Below are 18,142 nucleotides of genomic sequence, written 5' to 3'. Positions count from 1 at the left end.
AGCCAGTCAGAATGCTGTCCGTGGTACATACACCTCTAGAAATTTGTGAGAGTTGAAATATAACCACTGTTGTGCCTTCTTTGTAATTGCATCAATACAGTTGTGTACAGTTCTGGTCACCGAATTATAGGAAAGATGTCAACAAAATAGAGAGAGTACAGAGGAGATTTACTAGAATGTTACCTGGGTTTCAGCGCCTAAGTTACAGAGAAAGGTTGAACAAGTTAGGTCTTTATCCTTTGGAGCGTAGAAGGTTGAGGGGGGACTTGATAAAGGTATTTAAAATTATGAGAGGGATAGATGGAGTTGACATGGATAGGCTTTTTCCATTGAGAGTAGGGGAGATTCAAACAAGACGACATGAGTTGAGAGTTGGCAAAAGTTTAGGGGTAACACGGGGGGAACTTCTTTAGAGAGTGGTAACTGTGTGGAATGAGCTTCCAGTAGAGGTGGTAGAGGCAGGTTCGATATTGTCATTTAAAAAAAAATTGGATAGGTATATGGACAGGAAAGGAATGGAGGGGTATGGGCTGAGTGCAGGTCGGTGGGACTAGGTGAGAGTAAGCGTTTGGCATGGACTAGAAGGGCCGAGATGGCCTGTTTCCGTGCTGTAATTGTTACATGGTGGGCCCGGGATAGATCCAAGGAACCTGAAACTGCTCACCATTGACACTGCTGTCTCTCATTGAGGACTGGTGTGTGTTCCCTCGATTTATCCTTCATGAAATCCACAATCAATCCCTTGGTCTTACTGACCCTGAGCGCAAGGCTGCTGCAGTGACATCACTCAGCCCAATGATGTGCCTCCTCGTCACCATCTAAAAACCTGCCGCCAATGACTGTGTCATTGAGAAGTTTATGGATAGTGCTTGAGCTGTGCCTAGCCACGCAGTCCTGGGTGTCGAGAGAGTACAGCAGTGGGATAAGCATCTATCCTTGAGGTGCACCAGTGTCAACTGTCAATGAGGAGGTGCGACTGTATGATGGAGGAGGACAGACAGAAGTGGTGGCTCTTCATTGCTGGGGTGAACCATTGGTTTTTGTTGGACTGCCGATCACGGTCTCTCTTCGGAGGCTTTGCTATTGCTTGCTTGGTGGGTGCTGATGCTTCCTGCTGGAATAAGTGAGGGAGGGGGAGGGTTGATGCCTGTGTGTGTGGGTGCGGTGGGGGGGGGGGGTTCTGCTTCCAACATTTTACTGTCATTCATTCTTTGAGGTTCTCTTCTGTTTTGTGGATGTCTGTGAAGAGCAAGAATTTCAGGTTGTAAACTGAATACATTCTCTGATATTCGTGGGTGTGAAGAATAAGAATTTCAGGTTGTATACTGAATACATTCTCTGATATTCATGGATGTCTGTGAAGAGTACGAATTTCAGGGTGTATACTGATTACATTCTCTGATATTTGTGGATGTCTGTGAAGAGCAAGAATTTCAGGTTGTATACTGATTACATTCTCTGATATTCGTGGGTGTCTGTGAAGAATAAGAATTTCAGGTTGTAAACTGAATACATTCTCTGATATTCGTGGGTGTCTGTGAAGAATAAGAATTTCAGGTTGTAAACTGAATACATTCTCTGATATTCGTGGGTGTCTGTGAAGAGTACGAATTTCAGGTTGTATACCGAATACATTCTCCGAAATGCCAGCAGGCATAACCAGTATGCACACACTGAACATAATGCCTTGCAATTTGTAATTGTCTTTAGTCACTTTTCATTCCAGGAATGAATATTATTCAGATAGTATTGTGGATTTTTTTTAAAAAGAGCGGATGGAAGATTGCGGGTTTAGTTTTGAACCCTAATCCATGTTGAATTTGCTGATCTCGGTAAAATGTAGCGCTCTTACTGGGGACTGTCAGCCAGGTACTGTTTGTACTCGTCGCCCCCAGATGGCGGAGGCAGGATTCACAATTAAATAACCCGCTCAAACTGGTGGGGCGGGTACGGATTCGGCAGAAACCTGGATAAAACACCCTAAGTTTAGAGCTGGGCAGAAAAAAAAAGAGACACGAACAGAATAATCAATTTGAAATTCTCCAGAATGCAGAAAGGACCAGATAATGGGATTCCAGTGACCCCTGTCTCCACCAGACGGCGTCAGCGCTCTCCCATTACCCTCTCTCTACACATGCTCATTACCAATGGGGGGGTTAGGTATAAAGTTAATCTTATCCCGCAGTTATACAATATATAACCAGGATCAACCAGAAATTGTTATTCCTTGATAGATGTTAGATGGGTGACCTTAAATCGTATTTGGTTGCTGTGAATTGATTGCCAATAAAAGGAAGTAGCGCCGGGCCAGTGATCGACGGGTCTGGCAGCCAATTGAGAAGTAGGTAATTTTGAGAAGGCGGGCACCCGCGGCAAACTATCCAATAACGTACTGAGGGGGTGTGTCTCCCAAGTCCCATGTGGCTACATTGTGAGTTACAAAGAAACAAAAGCAAGTGTTTTAGAAGAAGCGAGTGGCGAGACAAAGAGTCGGTGAATCGGGCAGCGGACTCGTGTTCTCCCCGGCAGTGAGTGGCGACGCAGACCTTTCCTTTAAAGTGTGCAAATCCAGTTCATTGCAAAAAAAATCTTTCTCTTCCCCTCCGTGCTGTTAATTACAATAATGAGTTAATTACAGACAATCATCTCACAGTTCTTGTGGGGTTTTTTTAAATGTATTTGTTTCATTATATGTTCTTGTGCCTCTTATTTCCCCCCACCCACCCGCCCACCCGACGGCAGTTATGAATAAGGACAGGTTATTTCGGAAGCTCTTTGTGGGTGGGTTACCGTATCACAGCAATGAAGGGTCTCTCAGGCGGCATTTCCAGCGGTTCGGCGAGATTGAGGAAGCGGCAGTGATCACCGACAAGCTGACCGGGCGATCACGAGGATACGGGTTTGTGAGTATCGAATTCAAAGGCTCTTGGCGAAATCTCCCTTCGGGTCGGGTGCTACCCGGTGGAAGTTGCTGATGAGACATGTTCACCGAAGGCACATTGCATTTAGCGTTTCAATGAGCGGGAAACCTATCAGGCGAGACAGTCACCCCACACACGCTCTGAGTTTTCTCTTCCCCAATCCAGACTTAAATAGACGGAAGACCAGGGAGGCAAGCCGAGTATTGAGATCACGTGGCCCAGACGTGTGCAGAAACGCTGAAATTAAAACTAGAAATGTGAAGATCGACTGCAGAGAGATGGGAGTAAAACAGACCTTGGTCTGCGCGGACCATCGTGTAGCCACATACACAAATCCCATTGTGCTCCCATCAATCCCCATTCAGATTCTACCACTGGCAATTCATAGGCTCCTCACCTTGCAGGTCCCAGATGCGAGAGGAAGTGCACAGAGTTCCATTTTTAAAAAATATATAGTTGAAGCTGCTTCCTGTATAAATGCTGCATGACAAGGTTTCTCCAGATGCCGGCATCTGCAGCCTCTTGTGGGCCTCTTACTGTGAAAAACGGAACTGGTGCCTATCGGGGGGTGGGGGGTCAGTGGGCTGTTCACCAAAAAGCTAAACCCATGTTATAGAAAGATAGTGAGATGACATGCCCTCTTCGAGCACGTTGGACAGAGAGGTGAGTGAAGGAATTGGCAGAGATCTGTGGATTTAATTTTAGAAATGAATGAACTTTTATTAGAGCTAGTAAAATTAGAAATAGGTTTCAAATTTCTAAGAAGTAATAAAGGGAAGATTTGTAATGGGATGGAATTCAAGGGAAATTAAATAAGAGATGTTGCTAGGCAAAAGAGGGCTAAAAATAATAGGTTTTAAAAATAAAGTTTGAAGTAAATTTATTATCAAAGTACGTTTATGTCATCTTGTACTACCATGAGCTTATTGATTTATTGAGATGCAGCACTGACGCTCTCCCAGCCCTTCGAGCCTTGTTGCCCAGCAACCCCTAGCCGAACTACGGGACAATTTTTACAATGACCAATTCCCCGACCAATCGGACAGTGGGGAGGGGGTCCTGGAGGTTGATGGGTAATAACTGTTCCTGAACTTGCTGATGTGTGACCAAGGTTCCTGTACCTCCTTCCAGATGGCAGGAGTGAGAAGCGATGTCATTTGGAGGAAATACAAGTGATAAAATGGTTACCAGGATGGCCTGGTTGAAAGTTGGGATGTTGGCATTTGAGTATCTATTCACTGGAGAATTAATAACATAACTGGACAGAACACAGATGTAAACCTGTTTCTTAAAGTCTGTTACCCAAACTGAGTAGGCTCAAAGGATGGAAATAATTTGGAAAATGTGTTGTTCCGGTGGTTGATGGTTGGGTGGAGTTCTGTGATCTTGGCAATTTACTTGCAAATGTTTCATCACAAGAGAAGACATCGTCAGCATACTGATGTCTCCTCAAAAGGTGATGAAATGTTTGCAAATTGATTGCCAAGATTGCAGAAGGATAATGTGAAGTTGAGGGAAGATTATGGATTGGCAGCAGGTTTTCCAATTCAAGAGAGCGAGAACCAGAACTGGCACAATCATTGGTGAACTGTGGGTGGGGTGGGGGGGGGGGGGGAAAGAGTTGAAGGAGAAGATTTGAGTATAAGTGAAACAAAAAGTAATTTTGTATTTGTCTTGAGAAGAATGAGGCATGGTGGATTTCCTTTGGAATTATCAGCAGGAGTGAAGGAAAGGAGCAGATTCAGACAGCTGGTAGAGGTGAACTAATCTGCCCTGTGTCCAGGGAAGGTTGAATCTGCAGGGTGTAAATGAGAAGGGTGAGGCTGGGAAGAGATCATTGTGAAAGTGATGGAAATTGGCAGGAGCTGTTGTACCTCGGAAAGAATTTGAGAAAAGATGAGAAATGAATTGATGTAGAAATAAGTTTGGTGCAGCAAGGAAGTCTGAATGAATAAGCACCCCGTGCAGTTCGGTAGGGGAGGAGCAGAAACTAGCCGCGTTAGGAACTTCTTGAGTCAGAAAACTATCTACGGACATGAAGTCAGTGAGCATGTGGTTAGTGGTTAGCTAGTGGAAATTTTGGCTGATGCAAGGTGGCTTCTCCCAGACCTTCTAACACTCGCCTCCAAACTTGTCTTCAGGCCAGTCTCCAAAAATCTTACATTTAATGTCCCTCCCTCTCCTGGCAAACTATTAATCTGCCTCCAACCTCTTTCCTCTGAAACCCTTGAACACACACATCTCCTAAAACTCTGCATTTCTTCCATAAGTCCATGCCTATTTCTTCCCCCCCCCCCCCCCCAAAAGTCAGGCTTTCACCCTGCTTCCATATAAATGATCAACTCTGTTTTGTGAGGAAAGAACTCCCAGCAAGCAAATCAAATGGCAGTGAGCCAGTATTTCGTGTCTGTAGTACAGGGTCCAAAAAGTCCTGGAAACCATCCAGGATTCAAACAAAATTTTAACTTGCTGTTAAAAATAATAAATTAATTGAATTGTATTATGCATTTGTATTTGCTTCGTCAAGCCTCCAAGCATTTTTTTTAGATATATTCTAATCATTCTGTGCGGACTGTTCCTTAACCTCTTCAACCATTTTTATTTTTTTATCCAATTCTCAGATACTTTTTACTGGTAAAATATTGTGTTTCAACAGTTCATGCTGTGATATTTTTCGCAACTTTAAATTCAGTGCTCTCTAATTACAAAGTGCAAATCTACCCCTAATAATGCTTGAAGATGTCAAGGGATTTATTTTTTTCTCTTGTTATTTTCCTTCATTAGTTAAAGTTTATTGTTGTCATGGGAATACATACCCAGTAGGGTTTACATGCCATGAAAATTAGCTTTTTGCAGTAGCAGCACAATATGTTTCAAAACAGGGCAAACATTGATTAACAAATTATACATAACTTGCATGTTCAGAAAATAACAATGTGCTGTGGAGAAGCAAAGAGCAAGGAAAGAGCCATTAAATGTTAAATTGGACTACCTGGCGGGAACCACGATCGTTATTGATAATATGGTAACTTGTACATTCAATAAAATTTTGCAATTTAACTAACATCTTCCATTAGTTCAAATTTGCATGTTTATCTCACACCTCTATTGTTTAATGTACAACATTGTACAAAATACACACACACACTCCTATACCTATATACCTGTATCTCGGGTACCTAAAACTTTTGCACGGCGCTGTATTTGTCAACGTGGGCAGAGGGCGAGTTTGTAAATCTGGCAGGAGCGAAGGATGTTGGGAATGGTGAGGGTGGAGTGCTGCGGGAGGGGTGACAGAGAGTGGCATGGGTGCAGACAGACCCAGCTCTGAGAGACAAGGCAAGGTAATTTAATCCCAAACAATTGATTTATTGATCATTGCAGAATATCTCTGATGCTTTCCGCTCCCTCGCCTCTCCCGCTTTTCCCAACAGTGATTTCCCTCTCCCTGACCTTGCCCACTGTCTGTGCACAATGGATATCCATATCAAAATCAAGTTTGTCATCACCCATGTACGTCATCAGATTTTTTTTGTGGCAGCAGTACAGTGCAATACATAAAATTACTACAGCACTGTGCAAAAAGCTTAGGCACTCTAGATATATATATATAATATATACACATCCCCAAGGCTTTTGCACAGTACTGTGATTGTAACAACATGCTTAATGGCTGGTGCCTCTGCCATGTTTTCTTCAATGTACTTGGAAATCTTCATATCCTTATTTCAAAATTTCATTTGAAATTTCTTGCACTGAGTTGTACCTGTTTATTCTGTTTGATATCAAATAATTTCAATATCCCTTCAATGCTACAAATCTGCTGCAGAGATCAAGAGCTATAGGTTCTCTTGTGGATGGTGTTAGTTTTAAAATATAACGAGATGCACCTCAGATGCAATAGAGGAATGGGGTGAATTGGAACCAGCAAGGTTTTGAATTACAAGTTTCACAATTGGTTTTCATTTGACTTTATTGAACTGCCAGCTGTGATGGTGAGATGGAAATCTTCAATGATCAACTCAGTGGCTCAGATATAATTCCAGTGGTATTAAAATGGGCTATTTCAAGCAAAAGAGGGTGTCATAGCATAATTGTTTAACTAGGTGTGGTGTGTTCCTGAGAGGAGCTGGTATGGACACAATGAGGTCAAATGTTCTGCATCCTTAAGCCCTCACAGGTCAGAATGTGATGTCAATCTTCAGTCCATGGTTCGAAGTGTCCAGAAATCTCCAAATGGTTGTCATAATTTGGCTCTGCAAGGTAAATAACCAGATCGCCTCTTCTCCCCGGGCCTAAGTAGTTATCTTTGGCCCAGGTTGTGCAAGGTTGAACCCTGTACTTGTGATTGTCCTTTTCCGACCCCCTCCTCCAACACTGACCTTTCACAGCCATGAGGCTCCAAACAACATTGACTCTGGTCCTCTGGCCGTCTTTTAGATTGATCATGCACTGCCGTCTCAAGAGGCTGTGCTGTAGAAGTCTGTTTCACATCCGAGTTCTCTCTGATATTCAGCACTGTTTTAAAACTACTTAAATGAAATTGTTTTAAATTTTGTTTAAATTACTTAAAGATTACCACTAATTTAAAATATAAAGACCTGATGAAACAAAGAAAAATAATTAATGTTTATCTACAACAACAAATTTCATGAGGTATGTCAGTGTTAATAAACCTGATTCTGAACTTTTTAATGGAAGTTCATGACATGTTGGATTAATGAGGCAGTGATTAATGGAATAGTTACAGCTGGTGTAAATCTGAGGGCTCAGATGTCAAGTGTGCCCTGACCCTCCCTTTTCTAACAATGAGAAGCACTTGGACTTGAAGGTGAGTCCGGGGTGGACTGAGATTAGGTGCAGTGGTGTAATGGTGTTGCTGCCTCTCTGCTCCAGGAGCTTGACCCACATGTCGAACACAGTCTGTTGCATGTCCTGGAGGTTGGCCTTCCTCCAGGTGCTCCCAATTTTCTCCCACATCCAAAAGAAATGCTAGTAGGTTAACTGAGTGTTGTAGGCATCTGTAGAATAGCTTAATGGCGAAAGGAATCTAAAGGCAGTTAGACACGTATGAGAGAGACCAAGTTGCAAGAGTATAGGGAAAACAGGAATGGGGTTATTACTTTGAAAATCACGTGGATGCAATGGGTTGAATGAGCTCCTGTGACATTATAAGATGCAACCACAAGCATATTTTGTACTTTTGCATTGTATGTCACAGCATGAACGTCCGGAATACACTGCAGCTAGCTGGTGGCCGTTGGTGTGATCTGGTTAAATACGCCTGACCTGATTGAATAGGTCACACTGATACTCTGCCCAGGTTTGCATGTGCATGAACACTTGGTTGAAGTATTGGATGACAACTACCTTTTGTTGAACTCTTACCTGTGCAAGGATTACCTGAGTTGGAAAGCCAAATACAGAGAACTTTGAAGTTTGATCCTTTTGACCTGATGAGGTCGGGGTCAAACTCGAGGCTGGGGAAATGTATCCCTGAACTAATCCTTGAATGTTAAAACTTAAGTTTCATGCATCATCTCTAATTTTATTGCTTGAATTACAGGTCACCATGGCAGATTGGGCTGCAGCGGAGAGGGCATGTAAAGATCCCAATCCCATCATTGATGGAAGAAAAACTAACGTAAATCTTGCTTACCTTGGGGCCAAACAACGCACTGTACCTTCAGGTATGTTTAACAGTTTTTGGGATGTACCAGAGGGAGAACATTGGGAACACAGCTTTGACTTGAATTTGAATGTGGTTGGTTAGGTCACTTAATCTGGTATTGTTTCTCCTTTAATAAGCAAAGTTCAAGGTAAATTTATTATCAAACTATGTATATGTCATTGTATACAACCCTGAGATTCATTTTCTTTAAGAGCATACTCAATAGAATTACAACTGTATTAGGATCAATGAAAGACCACACTAACTAGGGTGTCCAACAGACAACAAACTGTTCATTTCTTTCTTTATTGTATTGATAATATATAAATAAATAAACAATAAATATTGAGAACATGAGATGAAGAGTCCTTGAAATGAGTACATAGGCTGTGGACTCTTAATCTCACATTCTCGATTATTTATTTATGTTTTTTTTTCTCTTCCACAATTACCACAAGTTGTCTGCCCTCTTAAAGCAACTTCCTGAATAATGACAACTTCCTGAATTTATGCAGTGCCAAGTTCTTGTGTTATTTCTCAATATAATATGGTTCTATTGTTCAGTTTCATCCTGACCTGTCAACTTAAATTCAGTTCTTGGATATTGTTTGTGAACTGGTATGTCTGATTTTGACATCCATTAAAATTTACTTGCCAGTGGAAAATTACTACTCCCTCTGTTTCTGGGAATCTATTCTCGCTATTATGAGCATGATCAACATTTTAAATATAAGTTTGCTCAAAGTACATTTATTATCAAAGTGCACAGGTGTCACTTAATACAACCCTGAGATTCATTTTCTTACAGGCTTACACAGTAACTTGGGTTGGCACATGGCATGGCCTAGTGGATAAGGTATCAGGTCTAGTGATCTGAAGGTCAGTGGTTCGAGCCTCAGCTGAGGCAGCATGTTGTGTCCTTGAGCAAGGCACTTAACAACACATTACTCTGCAACAACACCGGTGCCAAGCTGCATGGGTCCTAGTGCCCTTCCCTTGGACAACATCGGTGGCGTGGAGAGGGGAAGGCTTGCAGCTTGGGCAACTGCTGGTCTCCCATACAACCCTGCCCAGGCCTGCGCCCTGGAAAAACCTTCCAAGGTGCAAATCCATGGTCTCATGAGACTAATGGATGCCTATACAACACAGTAAATCCAAGAACCATAATAGAATTGACAAAAGACTGCACCCAACAGGGTGGACGAACAACCAGTGTGCAAAAGACAACAACCTGTGTTAATATAAAAGAAAAATAATCAGTAAATATCAAGAACATGAGATGAAGGGTCCTTGAACTGAGTCCATAGATTGTGGGAACAGTTCAGTGAATGGCCAAGTGAAATTATCCCCGTTGGTTCAAGAGCTTGATGGCTGAGGGTTAATAACTGTCACTGAACCTGGTGGTGTGGGTCTTGAGGCTCCAGTACTACCTTCCTGATGGAAGCAGCGGGAAGAGAGCATGACCTGTGTGGTAGGGGTCCCTGATAGATGCTGCTTTCCTGTGACAGCATTCTGTGCAGATGTGTTCAATGGCGTGGAGGACTTTTCTCAGGATGGACTGGGCCGTATCCACTTTTTTTTTTGGTAAGATTTTCCATTCAGGAGCATTGGTGTTTCTATACCAGGCTGTGATGCAACCAGTCAATATACTCTTCATTACAAATCTATAGAAGTTTGTCAGAGTTTTAGACCTTCACAAACTTCGAAGGAATTGGATGCGCTGCTGTGCTTTCTTCGTAATTGCACTTGTGTGCAGGGCCCAGGACAAGTCTTGAGGAATTTTTGAGTACTACATGCGTTTAATTTGATCAAGTGTAACATATAGTAAAACAAGGTCTATTTTTGGATATATATGATTAATTAAAATTGACTGGGAATTTACTGCTTTAAAAAGAGTAACGCATGCAGAGCATTTATTTGAGACAATTGGACAATTGTTCTGTACAGTTATTGAAAAACAAAATACATGTTGTCTGAGATGCACAGAAAATGGATTAACCTACCCCAAAATAGTAACGTGTGTCTGGTTCTTCATTTGAATGTATTGTTCCTCTATTTGCAAATTAGGCTTGGAGCAGAAAACAGACATTTCAGTCTTTTTTAAATTATTATTGGTAAGACAAAACTACTGTCAGCAACCCAATTTTCACTGAAAATTATTTTATCTAAGTGGGGTAGCTCCTGCTTCAAATTTTAATAATTATCAACATAAATAACCTTCATTTTATTCCTTTCATTTTGAGATTTTACTTGTACTTCCTGATTCTGAAAAGAAATTGCAATCTGATACACGGTACTGTTCAAATAAATCCCAGAAATCCTGAGACCTCACTGCATCATCTTGATCTCTAACTTGTGTTAGTTTTGAATGTAAAAGGTCATACCCACCCTTATTCATGTAATTTCTAATAAATACTACAATAAATTCTAGTTGCTTTATTTTAAACAAGGCAAGGATGATGCCAGCTAGACAACATTCATTGATGATTGAACATTTACTCTGACGATTGTTCCCTCATAATGCTGGACAAATATTTCCAAATTACTGTCATTTATCCTGTTTGAACAAATAGTAATAGTTATTTTAGGTAGTAAAGCAAGTAATTTGTATATAGAAAAATCAACTTTAAATTGTCCAACTTTGTTCATTAAGTTTGTTCCGTTTTCAGATTTTCTCTTAGTGTACCTGCTGTTTAACATCTCAGTCAGGAATATTTGGCAGACTGAATTATCTAAAACATGGGTCCATTAATGACTGATCATGGCTAAAAGCTTGGGTTATGCAGTATGTATCAATTATTTTAAGTAGATGAAAGTATACTTGTGGGTCGTGCAGTGGCACAGCCCTATCGCGTTTCTGTTCTAGAGACCCAGCTTTGATCCTGATCTCAGGCGCCATACGTATGGTGCTTGAGTTTCTTCCAGATGCTTCCCACATTCCCAAGATGTGCTGGTTGGTAGGTTAATTGCCTGCTGTAAATTGTATATCGTGTAGGTAGGAGAATCGGGTGGGTTAATGCGCAGAGAAATTGGATTGATCTGTTCTGACATAGCTTCAGTGAGTAAGAAGTTTGTGGAAGAAAGGCAAGTTCAAAAATAAAAATCTCTTGCCTTTTACTTAAAGTCACTGTTTAAGTAGATTCTGTGTTCCCTGGGACTCTTCCCTTTTTTTTCACATCCTATACTCTATCTGGATGAATTTTAGGGTGCTTATTGTTAGAAAATCCTCTTTTTTTATGGTTTACTGATGTACTGTCATCAAGAGAGCTTTACAGCCCACTAAGTCCTTGATGATCTGCAATCATTAACACTATTCAAATATTATTCCCACTTTTTTTTTTATTAATCCTCCTCCCATTCTCATCAGTTCCCACCTCATTCTGTCACCAGCCTACATACCAAGGGCAATTAATGTACCAGCCCACACGTCTTTGGGATATGGGAGGGAACCGGACCACCTGGAGGAAAGCTCTTCCATTATAGAGAAAGTGGTCTCCGTACAGATGACTGAACCTGGATGTCTGGCACTGTGAGGCAATATAGTTCTGCTGGCTGTGCCACGGGCTTGCCCTTGATTCATGATTTAACAGTGGCAATTTAATACCTTGGGCAAGTGATCCAGGTGGCAATAAGCTACCTGATCATAGTCCAAGGGGCATCATCGTTCAGTTCAATTCCATTACCACTGCTGGTGCTCTTAGGTCCGTGAATAAAGGTCAGGAAATTCAATGAATTAAAGTATCGAAAAAAAACTAACAATCGAGATGTTTGTTTGTACTTTAGACCTGTCCTGGCCTAAATTTGATCTTTTCACAGGTTAACAAAGAACTGGTTTATTTATTAATACACTTTTCACCTTTTTTTTTTAACTTAAATCAGGAAGTCTTGGCCTACAAGTTCACTCGGCTCTGATGCAGAGACCTTATGGGTAAGCATTTTACTTGTGAGCCAATCTGAAATACAAAATCTGCAGGATCTAAGAGAAGAGAGCTTTTTTTATTTAGTTTGCTTTAAAAATCTGGTGCTGTGAGAGATTAGTTCTGCGGTGCCAGAAATGGATGGGTAACCATTATCAATGCACGTGCAGATTTGATGAAACTGAATAGAATTTGGCTATTTCAGCTATAGACAGGACCATGAATGCATTGGAATGATGCTGATTTTGAAGAGAGTTTATAAGTTTGCCCTAATGTAAGTACATTTCCTTCCCCCCCCCCCCCCCCACTGAAGAAATGAAAAATTATCCTGTTATATTTATATATTTTCTGAAACTGATTTGGAGAAGGTCCTCAGTACACATGTTAAGCAAAAGCAAACTTTTTTCAATTTCAAAAAGGTGAAGTTAGGTAGATCAATGAAGCATGGTTAGATCTTTTATTTTCCCCACTCCTGTTCCTCAGTGTATGTTTACTGAGGTTGACGAGCTTCTATGAGCTCCTTTTCCATCTGGTTCTGAGTTTATTATATGCCTGATATAAAGTGGAATCAATCTTGATACTCTTTCAAGTCTGACAGGTTTCACAGTATAAAAGATGTATATAAGACTGTCCAACTTTAACACACTTCCAGAAAAGTTTTGTTTAATTTGTTGTGTTCCATAGCACATGGGGTGAAGTTTGAACCCATAACTTAAAGATTCCAGTGAATATACTTTCATTGAGCAAGCTGACAGTGTTCAAAAGTGATGCTATGACAGTATTAACAAGTTGAGGCACAAATTTGTGTAATAACTTAATATTGTCATAGCATCACTTTTCTGTACACCTTTCAAATAATTTCCAGGAGTAGACTGATCTTGGTAAAGGCCTTTAAATGGGAGATTTCTCATTTTGGATGACAGGATTTAACATGGATTTTGTGTTATCTGCATGTTCTTTTTTCTATCTCCAGTAAGAGATTATTAATACTCTTAACTTTTTATCAACCTATTCATTCCAGAGTTGGACCATACCTGATCCCACAGACCATCATTCAACCGGGCTTGGTTCTGCCCTCCACCTCATACCTGGAATCCAGTGTAGCCTTGTATGCACAATACCCTACATATGAACAACTCTACCCAGTTTCTTCTCATTATCCCAATCCTGGTTACACCTACACAGTACAACTTCCATTACAGACTGGAATTCCAAATTTAAGCCAAGTTCAGCATGAGCCAACAATACTGCACACGGCTGGTCTTCAGAGACGATAGAATTGTGGTCGCTTTTCATGTATCATTTACCTGTCTTCAAAGGAACTTTTAATGTTGCTGGTTTCCATGTATGCTGTACCAGTTGGACCTGCTGCCATTGCATTGGTATTGAGAAATTACTTTTTAAAGTTTTCATGCAGAAAAAAAATCATACAAAATAGAGGAAGGTCCAAGCAATTGTTATACCTACTGGTTCAATTTCCTCTGTCTTATTCTCCCTCCTTCCAGGAATCCTGGAAGTAAAATCTTCTGTGTATTTCTGATCATTGTTGTCTTTCCCATCTGAGAGGTAAAAGTCAGCACTGAAAGGGTCTTGTATTGGAAATATATTTATTACATGGCACAGAGGGGGAAGAACACCCAGAAGGCTATAGGGATTAAGTGGGTAGCCAGCCCCCCCACTAGACCAGTGTCAGCTAATATCAGCTAAATGTTTAAAGGAATTTGATATCACTCAAACTGTAAAAATCAGTCACTGACAAATGGGGGGGAGGGGAATGTAATATTTCTACTGTTGCAATCTTACTTTTTTTTTAAATATTTGTAGAAACCTTTCAAATGCTTACATAGCAGACACAGACCTCAATGTTAGGGATTGTTGTGTTGCAATTCCATGATTAACTCAGGATTTTTGTAGAATTGGAACTTTTATACTTCCAGAATTTCTATGTCAAGCATGGAAAGACTTTTGGGAGTTCTTTTGCTTGGATCTGCCATGCATCTAGCCAATCCACAGTATCTGGTAAAATAAAGCTGAGGTAATTTATGAATTGAAGCGATGGATCAATAAATCACTGCTTGAAGGTTTTTTTTTGCTCTCTGAGTAACAAATTACCCAGTAAATATTTATGAACCAAATCTAGTTAACCTGTCATTTTTTATTTGGTAGGAATGTACAAAATGTAGCCTATTTCCCATATGTAGCTGTATAAATTTGTTAGCGTATATTATTATAAACTAATGCAAAATGCTGCTAGTGCAGATATCTATCAACATAATCCCTGATGCCAAAAGAACATGACTTTGTGCCAACCATATCTAAGGTATGTTGTTGGGAACAGGTACTATGACGGTGCCCACTCTAAACAGAAAACTGGTGCATAATTTTGTAATGCTGAACCATCCTCAGACTGTTGAATATCATTACATTCTGAACTAATTTTGACCAGATCTTTGTACCATGGAATATATAAAAAAAAATCATTATGGCAAAAAAAGTTGTACAGTGTGTTTACTGGAACATTACAAGAACCACAGGGTCCCGATTAACTTGACTGGTTTTTGCTTAGTTCTCAAACAAATGGGGTTTCCAACACTCTTAACTTTCAACATCAGGAGTGATGTTGTGTATAAAAATAGAGGGGTGACTGAAGATGCACTTAGAAGTACAAATTGTAAATCTCAGCAAATTGCTTTATCAAAGCCACTGGCTTGATGGGTGGAAATGTGGAGAAAGGGACAAAGGCTATATATTATTGGGGGGGGGGGGGAGAGAGAAGAATTCTCTCATCTACAATTCCTGTTTGTAGTTAAATTGTAGGTGAAATCTCATTTTTTATTCACTACGATTCACAGTTAACTACTACCACAAAGTAACAACAATGATAACCCTTTTGAAGTACATCTTAAGTCTTTGGGTTTGTATCCCCAATCAGCTTCATTTCTTTTATCTTTTATTTCCCTTATGACTAACTTGGCTTTCTCCAGTCTGGTTTGTAGGTAGCCGGGAATGGTTTACCTTGTATGTTAGTAACATATTCTTCAAGAATGGCTACTCCCCTTGCAGTAGAACTCCAGTGACTCGAGTTCAGTCCTGACCATTTCCAATGTAGTGTGGAGGTTTTCCACATTGGATTTCCTCCAGATGTTCCAGTTTCTCCCACATCACAGTAGCGCAGTGGTTAGTACAATGGTTTACAGTGCAGGTGACCTGGGTTTTCCCGCTGCTGCCTCTAAGGAGTTTGCCTGTGACCATGGGTTTCCTCCCACAGCCCAGACGTACTAGTTGGTCATTGCAAATTGTCCCGTCATTAGGCCAGGATTAAGTCGGAGGATTGCCGAGTGGCGTGGCTTGAAGTGCCCGCTCTGTTCTGTATCTTAACAATAAAAATAAATCCCAAACATTTGGCTGCTTTAAGGAAATAGAAAGGTTCATTCATAAAAGAAAACATTTAAGAAATAATGATTTGGGCAATATGGCTTGTTGGCAAATTGTAAGTGGGAATGATCCGAAAATAAATAAATAATATTGGCTGAACTCTGCCTACAAACGGCTGCTCTGAGAAGGGAAACTGGTTAATACTTTGGGTCAAAGACCCTACCTCAAAACCAGGATTTTTTTAGAAAACACCCAAGGCAGCAATCGAATTGAAGAGAAATTACAATTGTGGCAATGTTTCACAGTGTAAACTGAAGACTGATTATACAAACTAAAGCATCAAAGTTACAGTTTGGGACCTCTGCAGGAACTGCCTGAGAGTGATCTGATACAAGTATAAGATTATGGGAGGCACAGACGGAGTAGCTCAAATCTCTTTTCCTTGGTAGGGTGTCAAAACAAGAGGGCAAAGACTTAAGTTGAGAAGCAGGTGTTTTAAAAGAGATCTTAAAAGAGGTAACTTTTGTACACAAAGTTCATATCTGGAATATGCTGACTGGTGCAGTGCTTGCTTATTCTATCTGTGTGCTTTTTAATTTGAAATACTACATAGGATTGCCCCCTCAAATTCTCCTGATCTAATGAGAAACAGTCCTAGTTTCTGCAGTCTAACCATGTAAAGACAGCCCTTAATTTAAGCAATTTTCTTCTGCAACCATGATCAGATTTTAACATGTTCCCTAAACTGTGGTGCTCAGAAATAGTCACACTACTTCATCTGCGGCTGAAGCAATGTGTTGAAAAGATTCATCATGACTTCCCTTTCCCTGTACTCAATACTTCTGCTTATAAAGCTCTCAATCTGGAATGCTATTTTTGAAAATGGTTCTCTACCTGCCTTGAAATCCCATGCAAATATACCCCCAGCTCTCTCTGTCCCTGTGCATTTTGAATTCTGAAAATGTGTGGAAATAGTGGATTCCATAATATTGCATCTCAGCTACAGAGTACCCCCCCCCCCCCAGCAGTTCAGGTCAAGGTAATTCGCATGTGCTGAACTCACAAATCACTATCAAAAACTTGAGGCACAAAATAACAATTTGCTCTCGTGGTAATTATGTGAGAGAAAAAAATAATGGGACAGTGAAAGAAAAACAAGTAACATTAATTTTTGCCATGGACTGGTAAGAGTTTTCTAGGAAAGCAACCTCTCCATAATGCAGAGGTGTACTATACAACCTTTGGGTCCAGGCCAGTTATATTGGTACACTATCTCCCACTTTGTATAATACCCAATCCAGAAAGGGGAGGAGGAAGAGGTGAGGCCGTGTTGTCCCCCATCCTGGGTATGAGAGGGAAACAAACTTACCCACCACACCTTCAGTAGCAATGGCTGCTGCAAGATTCCTCATACTCTTTGAAAGACAATGACTGAGGAAACACATCAGCTGGTTTCTCAACAGGCACCAAAAACATAAAGATTCTTTTTTAAAGTACAAAAGGATGTTTTGCAATTATGCTGTTACCATCCCCAATGTGATTTTTTTTTTACAATTACTGCTATTACCATTCCACGATTTTTTTTGTCTGCCTTGTACATAACTTAGCCATGATTGTTTGGTTCTGATGGTCTTGGCCCTCTAGTTTACATCATCTCTCCCTAGTCAATTACTCCACATTTCCTGCACTACATTTTATTAGTCATATTTCCATCCACTTCACCAGCTAGTCTAGATCTCCTTGAAGGATTTTATATGCTCCTCACAGTTAGTATGTTTTAAAATTTTGTGCTATCTGTAAAATTGGAAATTATGCCCTGTGCACCCAGACCTAAGTCACTAACACCAGTGGTAGCTGCAACCTCGAACATCCCTCTAGGCACTTCACCAGTCCTCATGATGGTTGGTTCGGGATGACCATGGATGTTGTGTCCCAGTTGTCTTCATGATATGCAAACCAGGGCAGTACAATATGGACAGCACCCACCCCCCCCCCACCCACACACACGCAGCTGATGAATCCAAAAGAATGACAGAGACCAATACAGTTTGGAACCAGCAGCATCACAGGAGTTGCCAGTCAATGATGAACTCAACATAGAGGCCTTGGAGACCCCAGTCCTCATACCCACTGCCACATCTATAAATGTATGAAAAGTTATCCCCATTACCACCTTCCCTTCCCTGTTCAATCCAGGATGTGTTCTATCCGTCTGTTACTTGCTTCATTTGACCCAGCTCATTCCCCATTCATGTTGA

At 40.8% G+C, this 18,142-nt stretch overlaps 1 protein-coding gene across 2 annotated transcripts; it reads left to right on the top strand.

Annotated features, from left to right (window-relative positions):
- The first annotated feature begins 1,772 nt into the window (after positions 1–1,772).
- Positions 1,773–17,853, top strand: LOC132383483 (RNA-binding protein 38-like). Of its 2 annotated transcripts, XM_059954477.1 has the most exons (5): positions 1,773–2,528; positions 2,743–2,903; positions 8,488–8,611; positions 12,472–12,520; positions 13,531–15,237. In XM_059954477.1, the coding sequence occupies exons 2-5, from the start codon at positions 2,745–2,747 to the stop codon at positions 13,784–13,786; spliced, it is 588 nt and encodes a 195-aa protein (XP_059810460.1). In that variant the 5' UTR covers positions 1,773–2,528; positions 2,743–2,744; the 3' UTR covers positions 13,787–15,237. The 2 variants fall into 2 exon arrangements, with proteins under 2 accessions (XP_059810460.1, XP_059810461.1); XM_059954478.1 differs by lacking the exons at positions 1,773–2,528; positions 2,743–2,903 and adding an exon at positions 4,544–7,184 and having other exon boundaries at positions 13,531–17,853.
- The last annotated feature ends 289 nt before the right edge of the window (positions 17,854–18,142 follow it).

The sequence above is a fragment of the Hypanus sabinus genome, chromosome 30, assembly GCF_030144855.1.
Source record: "Hypanus sabinus isolate sHypSab1 chromosome 30, sHypSab1.hap1, whole genome shotgun sequence".
Lineage (NCBI taxonomy): Eukaryota > Metazoa > Chordata > Chondrichthyes > Myliobatiformes > Dasyatidae > Hypanus > Hypanus sabinus.
Note: the sequence above shows the minus strand (reverse complement) of the source record. Positions and strands in the feature narration are given on the sequence as shown.

Bases quoted from the DNA above. Each gene is read 5' to 3' on its own strand.
- LOC132383483 (XM_059954477.1), top strand. From the start codon at position 2,745: ATGAATAAGGACAGGTTATTTCGGAAGCTCTTTGTGGGTGGGTTACCG. The intron at 2,904-8,487 runs GTGAGTATCGAA...CTTGAATTACAG, and splicing joins GATCACGAGGATACGGGTTT to GTCACCATGGCAGATTGGGC. The intron at 8,612-12,471 runs GTATGTTTAACA...AACTTAAATCAG, and splicing joins ACAACGCACTGTACCTTCAG to GAAGTCTTGGCCTACAAGTT.